The sequence below is a fragment of the Marmota monax genome, unplaced genomic scaffold (genome assembly GCF_021218885.2).
Source record: "Marmota monax isolate L192 unplaced genomic scaffold, Marmota_monax_Labrador192_F-V1.1 WCK01_AAM20220418_F8-fsc00008, whole genome shotgun sequence".
Taxonomy (NCBI): domain Eukaryota; kingdom Metazoa; phylum Chordata; class Mammalia; order Rodentia; family Sciuridae; genus Marmota; species Marmota monax.
In genome coordinates, this window is record NW_026694432.1 from 25,567,574 (window position 1) to 25,588,485 (window position 20,912).

At 54.0% G+C, this 20,912-nt stretch overlaps 1 protein-coding gene across 1 annotated transcript; it reads left to right on the forward strand.

Annotated features, from left to right (window-relative positions):
* The first annotated feature begins 3,915 nt into the window (after window positions 1-3,915).
* On the forward strand, window positions 3,916-17,320 carry Pla2g2c (phospholipase A2 group IIC). Its single transcript, XM_046468407.2, is given in 4 exon segments — window positions 3,916-3,955; window positions 6,748-6,886; window positions 9,427-9,530; window positions 16,480-17,320. Coding segments are annotated over 4 exon segments (585 nt in total). The 3' UTR covers window positions 16,782-17,320.
* The last annotated feature ends 3,592 nt before the right edge of the window (window positions 17,321-20,912 follow it).

A 20,912-nucleotide genomic window follows, 5' to 3' on the forward strand; every position in this document is an offset into this window, starting at 1 on the left:
ACCTCAGTTTCCACATCTGTAGAATAGGATTGCTGGGAGGGTGAAGTGAGATAACGCCTGGACAGGTCCTAGCACAGTGCCTGGCACTCGGAAGTGCTTAATGAGGGTTATGTTGCTTTCTGACCATGAGGCTCTCCTTCAGGGTTATGAGCTCCTCCCCTTTGCTTAGGTGCTGCCTGCTGTGTGGTGGGTGCTCAGCTGATGAGAATTGAATTAGTAAAATGGTGGTGATGTTCATTCCATGCTGGCTTTTCCCCTGAGAATCCTAGGAGCTGCCAGCTGATGCCCCCAAAGCTAACCGGCTTGAGGTCCCTCAGGCCCAGCTGAAGGCAGAAGGTCCAGTTTTTTAGAGACTTGTTCTGAAAGAGCGTTTGGCCCCATTTCCAACTAGCGATTTCTAGACTTCAGTGTCTATACCCAGGGTCTTTTTCAGTGGGAGGGTACTGGGGTCTGAATCCAGGGGTGCTTAATCACTGAGCCACATCCATGGCCTTTTTTATTTTATTATCATTTTAAAAATTTTTGAGACAGGGTCTCACTAAATTGCTTAGGGCCTTACTAAGTTGCTGAGGCTGGTTTTGAACTTGCGATCCTCCTGCCTCAGCCTCCCAAGCTTTTGGGATTGTAGTCATGAGCCACCACACTCTACCTGTACCCGGTGTCTTGCTCTGGGGCTTCTTGATCCCATTAGACGTTTGCATTGAGGTCCTGGATAACCTTCAGGAGGAATGTGAACTGGGTGGATAATCTAGTTAACGAGGCTGAGTGGCTGGTACCTTAGTCATGTCTCCTGGTGAATCAGCTTCCTGAGGGCATCTGCCGGAGGGAAGTTTCTAGATAATGAAGCTTACCCCTTGAAGTATTTAGGGCTTTATTGTTTTCCCCATATTGTTGGAAAATATCCAAAAATGAGTTGCCTACTTTCGGGTCTCGTTGAGCAGACTCCGACAAGCACTGTCGTTACCTTGGCAACTGTCGGCCAAGTGCATTTACCTTTGGGAGTTGGTTGAATCTGTTGGTGCTCCTTGGGGGATGGGCAGGACCACTGTCTCCATCTCAGAGGAGGAAGCCGAGCTTAAATCCTCTGACAGGAAATAGGGCCAGCTCCAGGTCTCTCTCCTGTGGTAGGATCTGTGTTGCTTGCTGTCTGTCTAGGAGCTCTGCACAGAGCACCTTGTCCTGGCTGCTCCGGTGTAATACAGCTAATGCCACCAGCCATCTGCCCCCACACTCAGTGGCCCCAGGCTCACAGGCCTCCATGGTTACTGGTTTATCTTTCCTCCCTGGCCTTCCTACCAAGAAAGCCACTCTGGATTTCATTCCTGTGCAACAGCTGGCTCTGAAAAAGGGGGTGTTTAGGGGCTTGTTAGAATTGTGAGTAAAATAAGAGCGCTGTGGTATCTGCGGAGCTGTTTGGGTGGCTGGGTCTTGTCTTCCCAGCTGTGTTTTGGGTAGGTGCAGCCGTTGGGCCAATGGTTCATGTTACTACCAGGTGAGGAGGAGTGCCCACTTTGGGGGTCAGGTGCACCTGGGGGTAAGTCTGGCACCTGTCAATTCGCGGGGCAAATGACCTAACCTCTGCCAGGTTCAGTTACCCTCAGTGATAAACTGGGATCGATAACATAAGCCTCATTGGGAATATCCCAAGAGGACTCACGGAGACAACCTGCAGGCCCCAAGTTGGTACTAGGTTGGTTGTAGGTATTGCTTTTGTCTATGTGACTCGAAATATGACAAGACAGTGACCATTCACTCATCCATTCATTCCTCAAGTGTGTATGTGCCCCCCATCTCTCCTTGCCTAGTTCACTTTTGTGTACGATGAAGAAGATATCATAATAGCAACAATAGCAAACGTGGCGTGGTCAGTAACATAGCAGGGTGTTAAAGAGTGCAATATATAAGTTGTCCTCTTCGTCGTCGTCAGTACTCATTGTGTCAGGCATGGTGCTAGGTGGGTGCTAGGGATTAGGAAGTGGATAAAATGGCTGTGACCTTGGTTCTCGTGGGGCTTTGCAGTTTATGTTCATCTTACTTTCTCCTTCGCAGAGTCCACCAGGGTTTCAGTGCTGTGTGTTGAAAGATGGATCAATGAGTTGCGCACATAACCTGGAGGGGCTCCCAGGGCCCCCCCACTTGCTGCAGGAGTCGGTTGAATGTGGCTGCCCCTCCCTCTCTGGCTCTCTGGCCCCGAGCTCTTGGTTTTGTCTCAGTCCCAAACCAAAAGTCAAAAGGAGGGAACCGCATCTGTCTCGCCCAAGTCGTAGCTGTGATCTCCGAAAATGCTGAGACCTTCAGAATGCCACGGGGACGAGGGGTCTAGGTGGGGACCTAGTGAGCAGGAAGAAGTCCTGGGTTTGGAGTTAGGGACAGAAGTTAAATCCTGGCTCTGCCACTTGGTAGCTGTGTGGATTATTTTCAGATCATTTCTCTCCTCTGAGCCCTGGTTTCCTCGTCTGTCAAATGCAACAGTGATGGCGCCTACCTTGAAGGGTTGTAGGGAGAAGGAAATGGAAGCAGAATACAGGCTGAAGTTCATTCAAGGCCTCCTCAGTGCCCCCTCCTGAGGGAAGCTCTCTGTGACCCTCCCCAGAGGGTTCGCGCTCCTGCCTCGGAGCACAAAAGACATTTATTTCTACAAGCTCTAGAGCAGTGCTCCCAGCTCCACGTGAGCTTCCACTGGGCTCCCTGGATACAGACTCAGACAGAGAAGCGCATTGTTGGGAGCCTCCCAGGAGGTCCAGCTATTGGGAACTGAACCAGGCAAGACTGGGCAGAAGACAAAGTTGCCTCAGGGGTGGGGTGGGGGGAGAAAAGGCTAATACAGTGGGAGAAATTGACCCAGAAGGAGAATCCAACTTACAAAGGGAGAAGCTGACATGCATGGGGAAAGATGTCACAGGGGGGAGAATCTGACGCTGTGGCGGACACTGGCATATAGCAGGAGAAGCTGATGCATAGAGGGAGAAGCTGATGCAGGCAGTTGCTGAGGTCTTGGCCAGTCCTCCAGGGAGTTCTGGGGCTGGCAAGGCCTCTCGGAGTTGTCCTGAAAGAGGCAGGGGCCAAGCCTTAAAAACATCACCCCAGCCAGGCATGAACTAGAGACCACCCTTTCCCTTCTCCCCTAAGGGGTCATAACCTCGAGACACAGGGAACCTTGTAGCAGGGGGCAGTTCCCAGAGAGTGAGGGTGGGGAGCAGCTGGCATGTCCTCCCTGAAGATCCAGCTAAACATGGAAGAACCAATGGAGAAGTGAACCCAGACCTTCTGCCCACACGGCGCTTAGGGCTATATTTGGTCTATACGTATTTGGTATCTGCGGCCAGCTTGGTAGCCTTGCTTGGGCCAGAATCTTCTCATTAGCCAAGCACGCAGTTGGTGCTTAATAAGAGTCTGTCAGATTTCATTACCAGTAGCCAACTTTGACCCCTCTCTTTGTCTCTTTAAAATACCATCGCCTGCCCATTCAAAAGATGTCTCTCCTTTGTGCACCAAAGCTGCGCACAATTATTTTTTTCAAACTCAGAAGAGAAAAGGGAAGCAAAAGCCTGTGGAGATAGAACCTAATTTTAAAAACCTCCTGCATAGCAAGGAAAGGAAGGGTGGCCAGCACACGACCTGCTCAGGGCCTAGCCTCACAGCATCCACCAGAATTTTGCCAAAGAGGGCAAAATAGTAAACGCACTTGGTCACCTCTCCCCGGGCTCTGCGGCAGGCTGGGTGTTTTGAAGTTTCCCTGGGAAACTTTGCCACGGGGTGAAAATCGAGCCGCAGCTCGGGCACCTGCCAAAGTCTCTAGGCTCAGCTGAGCTATTGTTCACGCTCCAAGTCCTGACGTTATCAGGCATAACCTGATTTATGATGGGGCCCATGTGGCTCACTGGGACACAAGACCCCATTCTCCTCCATTGTCCCATGGGCAGTGTGCCTAATCTGGGTGTCATTACCACTGATGGTAATGAAAACACGAGGTTTACCTGTTACTATGGTTTATAACAGGTAACAGTCTTATTTTCATTGTTTCAACTGGTTCCCACAAGTCCGTGGAGTAGACAGCTGTAGGATTATAAGGAATTGGTTCAGCTTCTCGGGGCCTCCGTTACCCCCTCTCTATGGTGATCATAGGAACTCCTAAGATGTGAGGATTGAGTCATACAATACCCGCCAGGCCCTTAGCATTCTTAATAAAGGCTTGACATTGCTCATAGGGATTATTAGTCTCACTTTACAGGAGGAAGCCAAGTTTCGGAGGGACTGAGTTTACCACCAAGACACCAGGGTTTCAAACGGGGAAAACCCCTGGACAGAGATGCAAGTGGAACCAGGTTTCCCTGAGCTGGAGTGCCATCGTGAACAGTGTATGTGTCATTTGTACTTGAGAACAGAGGGACTCCTGACTCCTCCAAAGGAAAAAGAAAATGTTGAAGAGATGGTGTTGTTCAAAGAAGTTTAAAAAAAATGATACTTGGATTTTTTAATGAAGTCCTTCTTATTTTTTAATATCTGGGTCTAAATACCAGGAAGGATATCATATTCGGAGAGAATTGAAAAAAGCTCTCTGCGCCCTCTGCTGAAGGCTTTCCGAGGCCTGCACAGTGACTGGTTTGCACTCATATGGCCTCGTCTCATTCCAGTCACTTCTTCCCAAACAGGAGTTCCACTGGCAGACAAAGAAGGTGGGACCCTGGCTCCCTGGACCCCTGCTGTCCTTAGGGATGAAGGTCATTGCCCTTCTTGTTGTCCTTATCTCCTGCCATAAGTAGTAAGCCAGATAGGTGGTACCAGGATGCTGTCCTCGCTCTTCCATTGGGGTGGCCCCTTCTGAGGTGGCACTGGGTGAGGGAAGGCCACAAGTCACCGAAACAGGCTGCCACCAAAGTTCTGCTTCTGTTTCTGTTCTGGAGTGTGCTGACCCCAATGCTGAGATCTCAGAACTTCTAGGATGTTGCTGGCTTTGTACTCAGAAGAGGCGCCAGCTGTGGTTCGACCACTTCTGACCCTGGGAGGGTCTTCCTTTGGATGTTAGTTGCCTTTATTTAAAGTCTTGTGGCTTCTGCGCAAAATGGCAGGCACATATCTAGCTAGTTTAGGTGTGGTGCATTATTATCAGAAAGACATTCTAACGATGACTTAAGGAATAACTGGTCACTCTTAGTCATTGTGATCAGGGGAGCAGATTGCATTCCTCTGCAAACTGAAGAAAGTCCCCCTAGGAAAATGTTCTGAGTTTTGGAAAATTCGTAGATTTATTCTGGATTAGTTGAGTAGATATTTGTCCAAATTCATTTTTTAAAAAATGTCTATTTCAGCTGTATAACAGTAACTTTCGGGTCCCTAATCTTAAAAATGTCTAAACTACCCCTAGTGGTGGAATTGACAGCTTTCAAGGTCATGGTATAACAGGAAATTGTATGCAGGAGGGGTCCCTTCTGTTGCCCCACAGCATGTCCTGAAGAGCTGCAGCCTGAGAGGGGTCCCACCTCCCTCCAGGAACTGAAAATGACCCCCCCCCCCTTGGCTCAGGTTGATGTAAAATAAGAAAAGTTCAAAGCTAAGAATGCCAGCCCCTCTGGATATCATCATGCATTACAATTTCACAGAAAAAACAAAATATGTATGAGTTAGGAAAGACAGTCTCAATCCATTTTTTAAAAAGGCAAATATAGGTGGACCAGAAACTTTTCCTCCTCCGAGAGTAGAAGCACCGACTCCTGCCTGCAGCAGGAGGGGGCTTCTGCCACAATAGTGAGGCTTCCAACAGGGCAACGAGGCAGGAAGGTGCCCGGAAAAATGCCCCCAAACTCTGCCTTTGATTTTCTTCTTCAAGTTCATGTTTTGTCTGTATTTTTATTGCAAAGTTAATACTGAGTACCTGCAGCAGCCCCTCTTTACCTTTCCTGGAACCTACTCCTTTCCTACACGAAGGTGTAACCACTCCTAAAACTTGGGTGTTCAATCATCTAGGTCCTTACCCCCCACACACACCTGGAAACACTGTAATAGAAAAATAATACCTGCTCATTGTAAAAAATAAAAACAAATTGCATAGCTGTATATAAAACAACTGTTTCCAGTTGGTTTCTCTATCCACCTCCTAAATCCCATTGCCTAGAGATATTGCTATTAAAGATAATATATCTTCAAAACACCTAATTTTATTACCCACCCTCCATTGGTGGGCACGTGGGTGGTTTCCATTGTTCTGATATCACAAACAATACCGCATAAACATCCTTGTATATATTTTTGTGCCCGCTTCTGGAAGCATTTTGTAGAAGTAAAAATCACTGAGTCCACGTGCATTTGCTACTTTAAAATATGGATCGAGGGTGTCTCTCCTGCCTCGAACATATTTGATTTCTCCTTTGAGGTTGTAAATGCCTGATGATATCCGGAGGGACTGGCATTTCTAGCTTTGAACTTTTCCTGTTAATGTTGCATCAGACCTGAGGGGGCTTCTGCCTCCAGTGGTGATTTTCTACATTTGAGGGGAAGGCAGTGGAGCATTGTCCTAAATGTCATGGAAACCGGGTGCTCATGGTGGGTTAGCAAGAAACCCTGTGTGGCGGGGTAAACCTGGTCTTATTTCTTCCCCAGGAGAGAGGCCAATGATCCCAGCCAGGCCATCACTTTGCTTTAGGGACCTGGTGACAGCCCCCATTCAAAGCACCCTGGTGGGGGATGCCAAGGCTGCGCCATACTCTTTGCCGCTTTTCCCGTTCCTTGTTTCCTCATTGCCGGTAACAGTCCCCACCCTCAGCAGCTTCTGGCAGTTCCAGAGGATGGTCAGCCACATCATGGGAAGGAGAGCCTTCCTCTCCTACTATGGATAGGTCTGCTACTGTGGGCTCGGAGAAAAAGGGATCCCTGTGGACGACCCAGACAGGTGTGTGCAGGGTTCCAAGGCCACCTGCCATTCGATTTGCACTGAAGCTGTAGCTTGAAGCCAGAGAGAGGCAGGGGAAAACCAGGAGCCTTTCATGGCAAGTAGAGAAACCAACTCAGGCCAACGTAAGAAAAGACTGGAAGGGTCACAGGGTGGGACTTGAAGAGCCTGTGCCCGGGGCCAGCTTCTTGAACACGTGACCATGAAGTTGGCCAGGCCAGTCCTCCTAAGGGCCCAACGTGTATATGTGCTGCCACTACCTTGCCGTTTTTGACAAGAGGTCTGCGTTCCCTTCCACACCAGGCCCTGCATGGCACATAGCTGGTCCTGTCCAGAGCACTAGAAGCTATTTTAAAGGAACTGTGTGCTCTTCCCCCAGCCCTTGGATTTTAGGATTACGGGCGTGGCTAGACTACCCTGCTGCCTCCTGGCCCTATTACATGTTCTAGGAGAGAATCCAAGTGGCCCAGTTTGGAAAAGTTGACCATCTGGGTGTGATCACACGGCCCCGACCTGGATTCCAAGGCCTGCTCCTAAGGATGGGGTGGGCGAGTGCGGCTTCCTAGAAGAGGTGACAGCTGGTGTCATCTGGGGAGGGTGTAGGGAGGAAACTGGGTAGTGTGCGTGTTGCTTCATTTGAAGAAATAAGAAGACAAAGTGTTCCTTGCCATGTTCAACCTAGCTGGACAGGTATGTCCCCACCACAGGGCCTGAAGTATCACACCTGAGCTTGAGTCTCCCGCACTTGGTGGTGGAACAGCGGACAGGCCAGGACAGGTGGTCTGCACGAGGACTAATTTAACCCTCCTAGTGATTGTAGGAGGTGGTGTCACCACCCCCATGTTACAGGTGAGGACAGGGGAGGGTCCCAGACCAAGAGCCGCTAAGCCTTGTGGTCCTAAGTGGCAAAACCAGGACTGGAATAGGGTTTGCCTCTGTCATAGACTGTCCCCTTTCCTTGATGATGTGTGCCTCCCGGTCCAAGTTCAAAGGCAGATTCAGAACTGTGAGCCGAAGATGAAGGCCAAGAGCCCGCCTGCAGATGGGAAAGGGAAAGGGAATGGAAACGCCGTCCTTGGCATTCTGGTCTTAGGATGTGAGCTTACTTACTGGCTGTCCCGGGGGGCTCCACATCCCTGACCCTCCTGGTGGAAGAAGCGGGCAGAGGCCAATCCCCTGCTGTTCCCCCCCGGCCCCCACCCCCCAGCCCCCAGCCAGCTCTGAGCACTGAGAGCAGGACTGTGACTGTTCTTGTTGACAGTACTCTCCTTCAAGACTATCCCAGTTCTTGGCACATAGAAGGTGCTCAGGAAAAATGGCTGGACGAATGGAAGAGTCTCAGGGACCCATTTGAGTTCTGGGTCTATCATTCCCAGCCACATGATTTTTTTTATCGTTTTAATTATTTGTTTTTATCTTACCTCCCCTTAGTATTTTTCCCTAATTTGAAATGTCACTATTACTCTTGAAGACACAGGTATTTTCAGCCCTCCCCCCTTTCACGAGGTCTCTATTATGTATCCTTTGTCTTAGGGCTGTGATTAAACTTATTGTATCCACATGATCATGTGTATATTCAAATGATAAGGTTTATTGCTTCCTGCAGGGTAGGATATGTGCTAGGTCTAGGCTACTTAAGGGTAACCATTAGATGATTAGAATGTAAACTCCTGCTACCGCCCTGTTCTTAATTTGTTTTGTATTTCCAGGATAGCAGCTAACTTCACAAAGATTTGTAATCAACAAATTGTTGGGTCTTGCAAATATCATGAATATACTTTTTGTTCTCCCATCATTGCTTCAACATTCTTTTGTTGAACTAAACACTTAACCAACAACTATTAAGTATCATATCTATTAATATGATATATAGCAATTCTCTTTCTCTCTCCTTAGACACACACACACACACACACACACTCACTCGCACGCACGCACACACCCCACAGGCCACCCACATAATTTTGAGAAATTTGCCTTTCTGAATCGATTTTCCTCACCTACAAGATGGGGACAATGACTGTACTGCTCAGGGGACTGAGTCACCAAGGAAACAGCAGTAGGTACTAGGGGGGGCTCAGTGGACGTTACTGGCTGTTTTTATTTATTTTTAATATTACAGTCGCCCAGCGGTAACCATGGGCTCTGCATCCTCAATTCCACCAACCTCACATGGAAACTATTTGAAAAACAACGCGTCTGTTCTGAACGCATATAGGCTTTTTTCTTGTTATTCCCTAAACAACACAGTGTAATATTATTTTCATTGCATTAGGTATTATAGAGGACATGTGTAGGTTATAGGCAAATATTATGTCATTTTACATAAGGGACTTGAGCTTGAGGACTTCAGTATCCTCAGGGATGCAGAACCCTTCCTCCTTGGAACCGAGGGACAACTGTTTTAGTAGTATTCGCCACTCTGGCTCCCGGAGGGGAGACAGGTGAGTCCCTTGCTGTTCCACCTGAGGTCCTCCAGCCAATTCCCCAGGAACCCTTGCACAGATGCCATCAGTCATCTCCCTCTCATCTGGCCCCAGATGCTGTGTGACACATGACTGCTGCTACGAGAGGCTGAAGGAGTCTGGCGGCCAGCCCGTGTTGAACAGCTACCAGTCCCACATCATCAACAAGACGGTGGTCAGTGAGTAGCCTTCTCTGTAGGGAAATGCCTTAGAATCTGGTCTTTCCTTAACCACCACTTCCTTGCTGACCCAGTGGTCTTTTAGGAAATGAGATTTTTTTCCAGATGCTTTGAGATGGAAAGGGGCAAGACCAAGGACCAGAGCTCCTTGGAAAGGGCTTGTTTTATCTCTCATTGGTCTCTCTGCCCAAAGCTGTATTTCCAGCACCTGGCAAATAGTACATGCTCAATAAAAAGTTGTTGACTTGAGATTACATTGTCTTTGCAGCTTCCCTTGGCAACTGTTGCTGTTGCAAACATTCGTCCTTATTTCTGGCATGTGTCAACAAAGCAGCTCAACCGACTTTCAGTTGAGCAAATACTCGTTAAGGGCAACTGCATGCCAGGCATGCAGGTTGGTGCCATGGGGGACACAAAAGTAACTAGGAGGAATATGAGAAGGGAGTTCACAGGATATTGAGGCCACTGAAAGAGGTGGAAAAAGCCAGAGTGGGCAGGTACACTGAGAGTCCACCCATGGGGAACGACCTGGGGTCCCGAGGCGTGGAGCGGCTGGTGGGGTGTAGGTATGGGTTGGGCAAGTGTTGTCTGAAGAGCAAGTGGCTTTGGGCAGTAGCCTTCTGTGAGTCGCACCCATTCCAGCCCGTGGTCTGGGTCCCCCATACGGAGTGGGGCTCCCTTCCTAGGGTGGAGGTGCGTGAACACCTTTCCTCCCTGGTGTGATTTTCCATCAGTGAGGGTTTCTGGAGCTCATCTGTCTCCGTGAGGTCAGGGAAAACCATCCCAAGGACACGCACCCCCCCACAATCCAGAGTGCTCAGTGTGCTGACCCGGGATTCTAACTTGGCTCGTACCCAGACCCAGGGTTGGGACTGTGAGGTCTTCTGGGCACCAGCTGTGAGGATGGACGTGGGGTAGACTGGAGGCTCTGACACTGGCTGGAGAAGATCAGCTTCAGCTCCTCCCGCCGACCCCTGCGTGGCCCCTGCCCCCCATGAGTGCTCCCCTGACCGGAAGCACCCCTTTCCCCAGGGGAGCCCAAGCAGGCTTCAAGCTGGAGCTCTCTGCCCAGGGTCATCCTCAGGCCTAAAGCCAAGCACCTCTTCCATGACGCCCCTAAGGCCACACTGGGAGAGGGGAAGGTGGGGGTGGTGCCCCAGGGCGTTGTTTGTTTCAACACAAGAATGACACCTTCTTGAGGCCAGGGGCTGTCTGCCCCATGAGGAGGGGCCGTGACTGTCAGAGAGGGAGGGATGCCTGGCAAGGTCCGCCCCCCCCCCCCTCGACCGTCCCCAACCTGGTTCCTGGTCGTGTTTTACAGGGCTCCCTCTCTTCATCTTGGTTAAGGTGTCAAGTGTCCCCTTACCGTGGTCAAAAAGGCCCCACTTTTGGAGAAGAATGCTCAAGGGCGCCCTCCTCTGATCGCTCACAAAGTGCAAGGATCGGGAAGAAGGGAACAGGTGGTGTCAAGGGAGGGCAGTGGAATCAGGGGGTGGAGAGAGGCTTCCTCCCCTGGTCAGAGGCCCAGACCAAGCCTCCGCCCTGGCTGCTCACAGGGCAGAGGGCCGGTGGGGACACTCTGTACCTCAGGAGATGGGAGGATGCAGGAAAGTAACTGGGGGTGGGAGGAGGCTGGAGCCCCACCAGGTGGCACATATCCCTTGATTGGCCTGTGCCGGGTGGTGACGAGAGCTGACTGGCCAGCTGGTGGCCTGGGCTGTGCTTTCCTCACGTGCTGCCCTGAGCCTTGCCCCGGGCTCCCGCAGTCTGGAGCCCTCCCTGCCCAGGGGCCTAGCACAGGAGGGGCTGTGTGTCAGCACCGGGCATCAGCAACCCCCAGCAGTGAGCCGAGAGCCAGGCCACCTGGGCTCTTGCTGGATCTGTGGCTGCTGTGTGTTGGGACCCAGGCAACAATTATTCACCTGCCCAGTATGCACCGAGCACCCCTGGGTGCCTGTCCAGTGCCAGGCACAGAGCAAGGTCAGGCCAGGCTCCTCCTGTCCTGCGAGTCACATTCTTATGGAAACTCCAGGTGGCAAGATAGATGCTCTACATGCAGCACCTCGAACCCCAGAAATGGGCCTCTCGGGTGGGTACTATTCTCTCCACTATCAAAGAGGAGGCTGAGCTCAGAGAGGTTGAGTCACCACCACGGTCAGTCAGGGAAAGAAGAGTTGGGGTTCAGAGCCAGGTGGGCCTGCCTCCCACCACCCTGCCCTGTAGACGGTGACAGGCTCATGCTTGTTGGAAGGACTGTCACACAAAGGTAGGCCTCGTGATCTGCAGCAAGCTAGTCAAAAGGTTCAGCCCTGGCCCAGGGAGGGCAACGAGGGCCTCTGGAATGGCTCAGATCTTCCCACTTCTGCTAAAAGGCGAAGGAGCCAGGCAGAGCTGGGTCCCACCCCCACGTGCCCCCTCCCAGCCTCCCCCCTCCCAGCTGGGCCTTCGTCTCCCTGTCTGTACAGCGGAGCTCATCACCGGTGTCTCACAAAGTGGCTGGGAGCACTGAGGAGAGTGCTGGCCTGCAGTGGCTACCTAGTTAGTGCCCTTCCTTTGGGACACGGCGATTTCCTGGTCTGTCCAGGTTTCCTCTTCCCCTCTACTTGGTGGAAAGCACTGGGCGGCCAAGGCTGTTCCGGCCACTCTCCTGGGGTAGGCCCCCCTCCCTACCCCTACCCCTCTGTTCAAAGAGCTGCCCTGCAAGGGTTAACCCCTCCCCAGCCTCCCTTGAGTTCTGAAATCCTGCACCCAAGCCTGGTCCCATGTTGCCTAGCAACCAGTGGCTGCCGGGGAGGGATGTGGTAGGTGAGCCCGGAAGGGAAGGAAGGCGCAAAACAACTTGGTCTGTCCACCTGAATGCCACCAGGAGATCCAGGCAGAGACAGGCCTCTGACAGAGCCCAGGGGCTGGTTTGCTGGGAGGGGACAGCTGCCCTCCAGCAGCCTGGGGGGGTGGTTCTCCCTCCTCTGAGTGGGCTTACATAAGTACTTGGCATTTGCAAGGGACTTTAAGATCACCGGCAGTGACACCCCCCTCCACCCACGCATGCATGCATGTGTCGTGTGGGGAGGAGCCCAGCCTTGGAGACAGACGGTTGGTTCTAGCCACCTGTACTGCTGTCACCTCCGTCTCTGGGCCTCCGATGCCCCCTCTACCAGAGTGGGAAGGCGGAAGTGGCAGCTTCTGGGAGTTGAGTTTGCAAAGACCTTTGTCATCTGCGTGAGCCACAGATCTGGAACCAGATCCTGGCTCCTGGGCCCCGGCACAGGCTCCTTTGGCTGGTGCCCAGGCCACGTAAGGGCAGCCTGGAAGGCCATCAGCAAACGCTGCGGGGGCAGACCAGCCATCAGGGCGGAGAGCAAAAGAGAAAGATACCACCCCTGTCGGGAGGGAGCTTCCCTTCTAGGGGCAAGAGCCCACGACCTGGTCACCATGGAGACACATTCTGATAGGGACCAGGCTGTGAGCAGCTCAAACAAGGTGCCAAGCTAGGGCAAGGTGCAGGCCAGGGGCAGGGGGCCTACTTTAAGTGGCCAAGGGAGGCCTGCGAGGGAGGTCTGAGGCTCGTTGCCAGTGGCAGGAGTGGGAAGGAAGGGAGAGGAGGTTGGCGCTGCCCCAGGTGGGAGTTTTGTTCTGGAAAGATTCCTGTGGCTGATGTGCAGAAGAGGGGAGGGATGAGGAGCCAGGAGGAGACAGATTCTGGAGCCCTGTGGAGGGGTGACCGGAGTTTGAACTGGGGTGGTGGCAGATGGCGGCTGTGCTTCGGAGGTGCAGTTGCCAGGACCTGCCCACAGGTTGGAGTTGGTCTGAAGGAGGGGGAGGCTAATGGAGGCTGGAGGCCTGAGGCCATGGGGTAGTGGCACCATCTACTGACCTGGCGAAATGGGGGAGGAGCGGACCACAGAGACACAGGGGGTTTGGTATGAACCCTGGAGTCTGAGACGTGCTGTGGTTTGGATATGGGTAAGTGTGTCCCCCAGGGGTTCTTGTGTTGGCAGCTTGGTCCCCAGAGTGGCCATGTTGAGAAATGGGGGACTTTAAGAGGTGGGGCCCGTAGGAGGTCACTGGGTGTCTGGGGGTTCTGGAAGAGACTAATGCAGTTCTCACGAGATGATGCTTAGTTCCCACAGAGGGTTGTTTATAAAAGCAAGATGGGCCCCTCCTGGGTCTGTCTGACTTCCGCCCTTGCTGTGTGATCTCCCCCTCTGGCCATGCTCCTGCCATGATGCCATCCACCTGGAGGCAGCCAGGCAAGACCCACAGAGCCACCACCTTGCTGTCTAGACTTTCAGCCTCCAAACCTATGTGCTAAATAACCCTCTTTCTTTGTAAATTACACATCGTCAGGTGTTTTGTTATAGCTATGGAAAACGGACTAATAAAGGAACGTGTCAGACATCCAAGGGGTCGGCAATGAGACACTTGCATTGAAGTCTGGCGCTAAGGCAGAGGTCTGGGCTGGAGGTGGGAATCCAGAATATGTGAGGTGCTGAGACATTCTGATAGGGACCAGGCTACCAAGAGTGCCACTTGAACAGAGAATTGGGGGAAAATTTGAGCCCAGGCTGGGGGCACAGATAGGCCTGGTGAGGGTCTGGGTTAGCCACAGGCAGGAACATAGACCTGTGGCCTTCTCTCATTCATGGAGATGTACTTCATGGAAAGGGAAAGAACATTCTGAAGCCACCAGTCCTTTTCTTCATGCCTCAGTTTCTCCTACAGCACACTCCAAGATGCAGGATCTGATCTAGGTTTGCTTTTAGGAGGAGGCTCCCAGAGATGGCGTTTTTGGCCCAGGGCTGCCTCTTCTTCCCCGTGGTGACAGGCCCGGTCCTACCATGGCTGAGGGTGGCAGTCCCTAGTGAAGGACTGTTGCAGAGATCCACAGAAGAGCCAGGGGCTGGGTGAGCTATGGGAAGTGGAGACGGAAGGAAGGATTTAGGAAGGACAGGAGGATGAGGGGGAGGGAGAGGGCAGTGGGGGAAGGGAGGGAGGAGGCCTGGGAGTTGAGATGCAGGAGAAGAGAGAGGAGGAGAGGAGGGGACAGAGACAGAGACAAGCAGGAAGAGAGAAGGGGGGTGGCTGCCACTGCTGCTCTGGGAGGGACAGCAGAGGGGAGGCCGGGCCTGGGGAGGGGCCTGAGGGACCTTGACAGCTTGTGGCAGATGGGGAAGGGGGAGTGGGAGGGCAGAGGTGGCCCGGGCCTCAGGAGGAGTGGGAGTGGCGTGAACATCCCTGGCACCTTCCCGAGGGCGAGTGTGAGGGGCAGCTGGGCGTGGGGCGGTGACATCTGCCTTGAGAAACAGCGCCTGCAGACGGGCGCGGGAGGACAGCTCCTGCCGCCAGGTGGACGCTGCAGAGGAGGACGGCGGACAGCCTGCAGCCACGCCGGTCCCCTGAGCAGCCACCGCTTCTTCCTGTCACGGCAGCAGTGGGCCTGGCAGAGTGCCCTGCCCAGGAGCGCAGCCGCAGCAGCCTCGCCACCACCGGGAAGGAGGCACTTCTGTTTGTCACCACTTTATAGACAGACACCGAGGCTGACTTCCCCGGTTACACGCCAAGGCGTTTGGTGACCTTCTTCGTCACTCCAACCCCACAGACAGTGGAACTCAGGGGGAGTTAGAATGGGGGGAAGCTGTGTCTTAGACAGACAGACAGACAGACAGACACACACACACACACACAAAACTAGGACCCTGGACACCTAAGAAAAGGCCCCATCTAGTGGCTGCTCAACCCAAGGGCAGACACTGGGTCCCCGAGGCCCACAGGCTCATTCACCTATTCAACAGCTGTTTATGCCGCCGGCTGAGGTGCCAACATCTGTTCTAGATGTTGGAGACGCTGAGCCAGACGGGGGCCCAGCATCCCAGAACTCACGCTCCACAGAGGAGAGGCCCCAAGCAAGTCAACCAATCAGCCAGTGCAGATTGGGAAAAGGAGCAAATGACATAAACTGGGGGACATGGGAGAGTGGCTGGGATGGCCAGGGACAGCCTTTCTGAGGAGGTGGAATTTAATCAAGACCCAAAGTGTAGGATGGATCTTACCCTTTGAAGGTCTTGGAGAGAAAGGTTTCAGACCAAGAGGGTAGCATGTGCAAAGGTCCTGGGATGACAGGGTAAGATGTGTGAGTTAAAAGAGGCTGGAGTCCCTGGAGCAGAATGAGGCTGGGGGTGGGGGTGAAGGTTCAATGAGGAAGGGGAGGCTGGGAGGGTGCAGTCAGGGCAAGTGAGCTCCACGGGCCACCAGGGCTGGGGTGTCTTCCCTGAATAAGAGGAAAGCATAGTGGAGCTTGAAGAAGAGTGAACATAATTCAGGGGACATTTCAAGACTGCTCCTGCTTATTTCCTTCCATTAAGGAGGAAGAGCTGGCGATGACAGGGACTTGGTCATCACTTGGACCAGGATGGTGGAAAGAAGCAGGCAGAGCGTGAAATACTTTAAATGTGGAAATACTTTAAACAGGACTCAGGGCTGGGTGTGGACATGGACAGAGGACCAGGTTGACTCCTAGTTTTCTGGTTCCAGTCAGGGTTGGTGCCATGTATTGAGTGTGGAGGGAGGACAGGCTTGGCAGGTGGAAGGGGCACTGGTCTGCCCAGGGTGCCATTTTGAATGTCCCAGTTGGAGGTGCCAAGCCACCCAAGTGGCATGTCAAGCAGGCAGTCAGAAATGTGAGATGGGCTCTGGGAACATGAGTCCCTTCCCTCCTCCCATGGCCCGTGGCTGCCCGTGTACCTCAGGGTCCTCCATGCAGCCCCCTCCCCACCCCTCGTTTCCATCTAGGCCGCTCACTCCAGCACTGTGGGTGCCCGGATGTGGTGGGGAGTGCTTGCAGATGAAGGGGAAGGACGCCTGGCTCCTTCCCTTCCTGGCCTCAGCCCTTGGCCCCTGCAGCTCCCTGCTCTCCCCAGCCTTAAAGCCATGACCCTGTGTGTCTCTGCAGGTGGACGTTCCCTGGGTCCTGGTGACAGTTGCCTCTACGGGCCTGAGAGTGGTGACCAGCAACCTGCTACTGCTTCAGAAAGAGCTCGCCCACCTACGAGAAAACTTCAAGCCCTTCTCCAGCTGGCCCCAGCACGGCAGGCACCGGCTCCAGGGCTAGGAAGGCCACCAACCCCTTGTCACTCGGCATCTGCTCTCGGGCCGTCCTTTAGGAAGCCATCTCTGATTATCCCCGACAAGCCACCCTTTGGCACTGCCACCTCGGTGCACCTTCTCCTCCAGCCCCTGAGGACTGGAGGTTAGAAGTGAGGCGAATTCCCTGACCCGAGGGTAGAGAGGGACCACCAAGGTCTCCTGAATAAGTGACCTATCCAGACAGTAGTCAGTGCTGGAAGGATAAAGCAAGGGGTGGAGCAGACAGGAGCTCCCAGCCCCCTCCCACAGGGATCCAGAAGCAGGGAGCCCTACACTCTCCCCCTGCCCAACCCCAAATCGAGATGCCAGGCAGACCCGGGAACCTGCCTACAACAGATCTACCTGGGAACCCTGGGGACAAAGCAGAAATATTGGGAAATGGGATTCTGGGAGCCACACCTGGTGTCTGGCTCTCATTTGCTCCAGAGCTGCCCCCTGGACACCCACAGGTAGGAGCAGCTTGATGCTGGTTTCGTGTCTTGGGTCACCAGGACATGTCAGCAGCCCCTGCTGCCACGTGGATTCATAGCCAGGAAGATGCCAAGAAACGGGAAAGAGGGCATCAGAGGAATCCCAGATTTCCATCCACGTTTAGAAGGCTCTGGTCACTCCAGACTTAAATTCTAATAAACGTCCAAGTGATCTCATCGGGGCGGATTCTGATGTTTAAGGCCCCAGGTGGAACCGTAGGTGGCAAAACCACCGTGATTGTCCTTGCCTCGGGATATCCTCATCTCTCACCTGCAGAGCGCAGCTCAAGAGCATGTGTTCCTAGCAAGAGGCCAGTCTCCCTTCCCGCCCTTGCATCTGAACCGCGTGTGATTTACTCAGAACGCAGAAGTCGTGGAAGTGACAGGCCCTAGGTCTCGGAGGTCCAGGGCACTTTTACTCCCTAGGACGTGGGCTCCCACTGGGAGAAGAGGCCTGGGCTCACCTGCGGAGAGACAGCGCCCACCTGGATCAGGTACACGTGTGCGCGCTCGCCCCAGGTCAGCCAAGCTGACTCACCTCTGGCCACACGCTCATGAGACAGCGTCATAGGGACAAAAGCGACTCCCCAGCTGGTCACAGCATGCAGAGCTGCGAGCTGCTGAGAGGCTGCTCTTTCAAGGCAGGACGCTGTGGCGTGGCTCGTCATGTCTTTACTAAGTTGAGATTCCTGGGCCTCAGCACTGTGGCAGACACAGAGCCCACTGAAACATTGTGACATGGTCCCTGCCCCTTCCCTGGTAAGTGTGGGAGGAGGGGGTCAGACGTGTCATGAAGCACACAGGAGGAGCGGTGCTCATTTCAGTAGGTCACCCAACACACATTTATTGGGCATCTGCTATGTGCCAGCATGGTGCTGGGTAACAGAGGTGTAAAGAACACACATACACACATATACACACGCGCGCGCGCACACACACGTGCATGAACAAAATTGGGTGTAAAAGTCCTGGGGGAAATGCTGCGCCATGGTGGCTGAGTTCATGCAGGAGACAGCCAGTCAGGAACCAGGGCCCCTGGGCTGGGCTGGCTCAGCACCACGGTCTTGCAGTAGCCTGGCCTACTTCCTCGTTCCCCGCCTGCACCAGTACAGAAGGGGTCACCGCAGAAGGGAAACTGAAGCCAGGGAGCATCAGGAAGGGTCTGAGGGGTCTGTGAGAAAGGCAGGGTGGCCGGGCAGAGCCAGCAGCACCTGCCCTGGAAAGTCCCGACCACAGCGGAGACCAGCCCCAGACAGGGTGAAGGAAGAGGCTGGGCGGAAAAGCTGGGCTCAGCGTGAGATCCAGGCTGCTCCCAGGGGCCCCAGCACCTCGTCTGGTAGGAGAAAGGACGGGCCTGGTTGGGTGACAGCCTGTTTGGTGTAGAGCCTGGTTCTAAGAGGACAGAGGTGGGGCTGTAGAGGGCCGGCTCCATTCACGGGGAAATCTGGCTGTCCTTGAGTCACTCATCTGTGTGAGGACAGGCTCCAGGCCTTGGGAAGGCCCAGTGGGGGCGGGCAGAGCCTCACGGCCAGAGGCGCCCACAGCAGTCCCCTCCTCTGCCTACCTGCCTTTCTCTAACACAGCAGAAGCTCCTTCCCCATCTCGGCCCCTCTAGGCCCAAACCCTGGGTGTCAGAGTCTCCTTCTCAACTCCTAAAACCAAGCTGTTGGACCACCTTCCCCTTTCATCCCGACTCCATATCCATAAAATACTAGGTCGAATGTTTGCATGAGAAATAAAACATGAGGAGGAAAAAATCTAGCATCTGAGCACTTACCACAGTCTCTGCATCCCACCCTCCTGCCGGAGCCTGCTCACCTGGGCCTGGGTCACTGTAGCCGCTCTTTACGCTTCTCTCCGCAGCCACCCTGCCCCCTCCATCTTCTCCACACAGCATCCGGCCAGCAGGATGCCAGGTCCCATGCCACCCCTGCTCCTACCCCCCACGTCTTTACCATGCTCCGCCATATGGCCAGCCTCCCCACAGCACTTCCCACTGTCCTCCACCTGTGTGACCTTGAGCAGCCAGCCTCCTGCCACCCAGGGTTTAGGCAAGATGGGCAGCTATGACCAAGGCTCAGCTGCCAAGTGGAGGAATGGGGTGGTCGTGGGGACCTAGTGATGTCAGCTGCCGTGGGGCACTGCTGTGAGCTCCCACGGCCAGACTTTGAACACAGAGGGGTTTTACAAGGACTCCCTTTAGATTTTAACCAGCCACCTTTCTCGATGTCTGGGTGGAGGGTGGGGGTTGGGGCTCCACACCTCACCCAGGAGTGGCGGTCACTCTTTGGGGTAACTGTATGTGTGGAAGCCAAAGGAGGCAGAATTGCTCTTACCGCATCCCGCTCTGGGACACCACAAAGTCTGGAAGGGCCTGCGACTGTGGCCTGCAACATGGGTGACAGTCAGCCTGCGAGGAGTGGGTGGCTGGGCCTCTGGGTCACTGAGTGCACAGGCTGGGGGCTCAGGCTGCTGGCCAGGCACTGCTGAGTCACCTAAGGGGCCCAAGAGCCTAAGTGAGGGAGTAGGGGAATCAGGACATGACCCCAAGCCTCAGTTGCTGGGACAGACAGCCTCCAGGGACTGAGAGCCCACATGGAGCCAGGCACTTGGGATTCCTGAGCAACCTGCAGGCCCGGGTGGCGAAAATCCCCAACTCACCAAGGCAAGAGGGGACTGGCTCAGGGCCACCCAGGTGCAACCCAGCTGCCACACCTTGAGCTCCCAGCTGTCTTCTGTAGTCTTGTTCCAGAAGAAACCCAGAAATGGAGATCCGTGGGGAAGGGCTAAGCTAGGAGGCTGCCCCCGGGGCCAGTGCTGCCCTGCTGGGGGCCTGGTTCTTGTTGTGGCCGGTGCTGGGGAGGGCAGGGATTTGTGAAGTCGGGGTGAGCAGGGGTGAGGAGGCTGGAGCGGCCTGGTCTTGCATAAAGGCATTGGGGTCGGGAGGGCCTCACGCGAGCCCCCACTCTCTGGGCCTCAGTCTCCTCACAGCAGTGAACATCAGCCCCTTCCTGGGGCGCTTTCTCATCCCCTGTCTTACTGACCACCAGGGGGACCCCAGGAAGTACTTTTCCCATTTCACGGAGGAAACTGGTCACAGGTGGCCAGCTGGAACGGGGTCAGCTGGACGGCACACCATGGCTTCTGATTCCCCGTCTCTTGCTTGCCTTTCTTAAAAGGCAAATGTTGGACCCGGAGCTCGCTGAGGTGAAGGCTCAGGGTCAGATGCAAACCCTCCAAGACCTGGAGTCATTTACTTGGCTTCTCTGGGCCTGATTTATAAGTGAAGCTGGGAATAGCCTTGAGTAGCCCCGTCCCAGAAGCCACCCGAGGATGAGTGAGAGACAGCCCGAAGCTCAGGGCAGTGCTGGAGGGCAGTAAGCGCTGGCTGGTCTGTCTTCCTCCTGAGCCCTGGACCCCCTGCCGGCCAGGCCGGTCCAGCAGGGCTGTCCTTGGCAGGGTGACATATTTTGGTTTTGTTCTGCTGTATGCTCTGCCTCCAGAGGCTGGAAGCCTTGGTATTTCTCTCCAGACTTTGCTTGTTGTCACAGTTGGTGGTATCAGCTGCTTGTTAGAAAGCCACAACTGGGGAAGCTGACAGCCAGTGTTGCTGTGCCAGCCTCTGGGAGGAATTCATGGTCAAGGCCAGGCCCAGGGGGCGGTGGCTCGAGGCCCAGCTGTGACCAGAGTCAGGTGAGGCTCCAGGGGCCTGCTGTGGTTGAGGGCAGTGGTGTCCTTGGAGCCTTCCTCTCTGCCTCCCTCCTCTCCC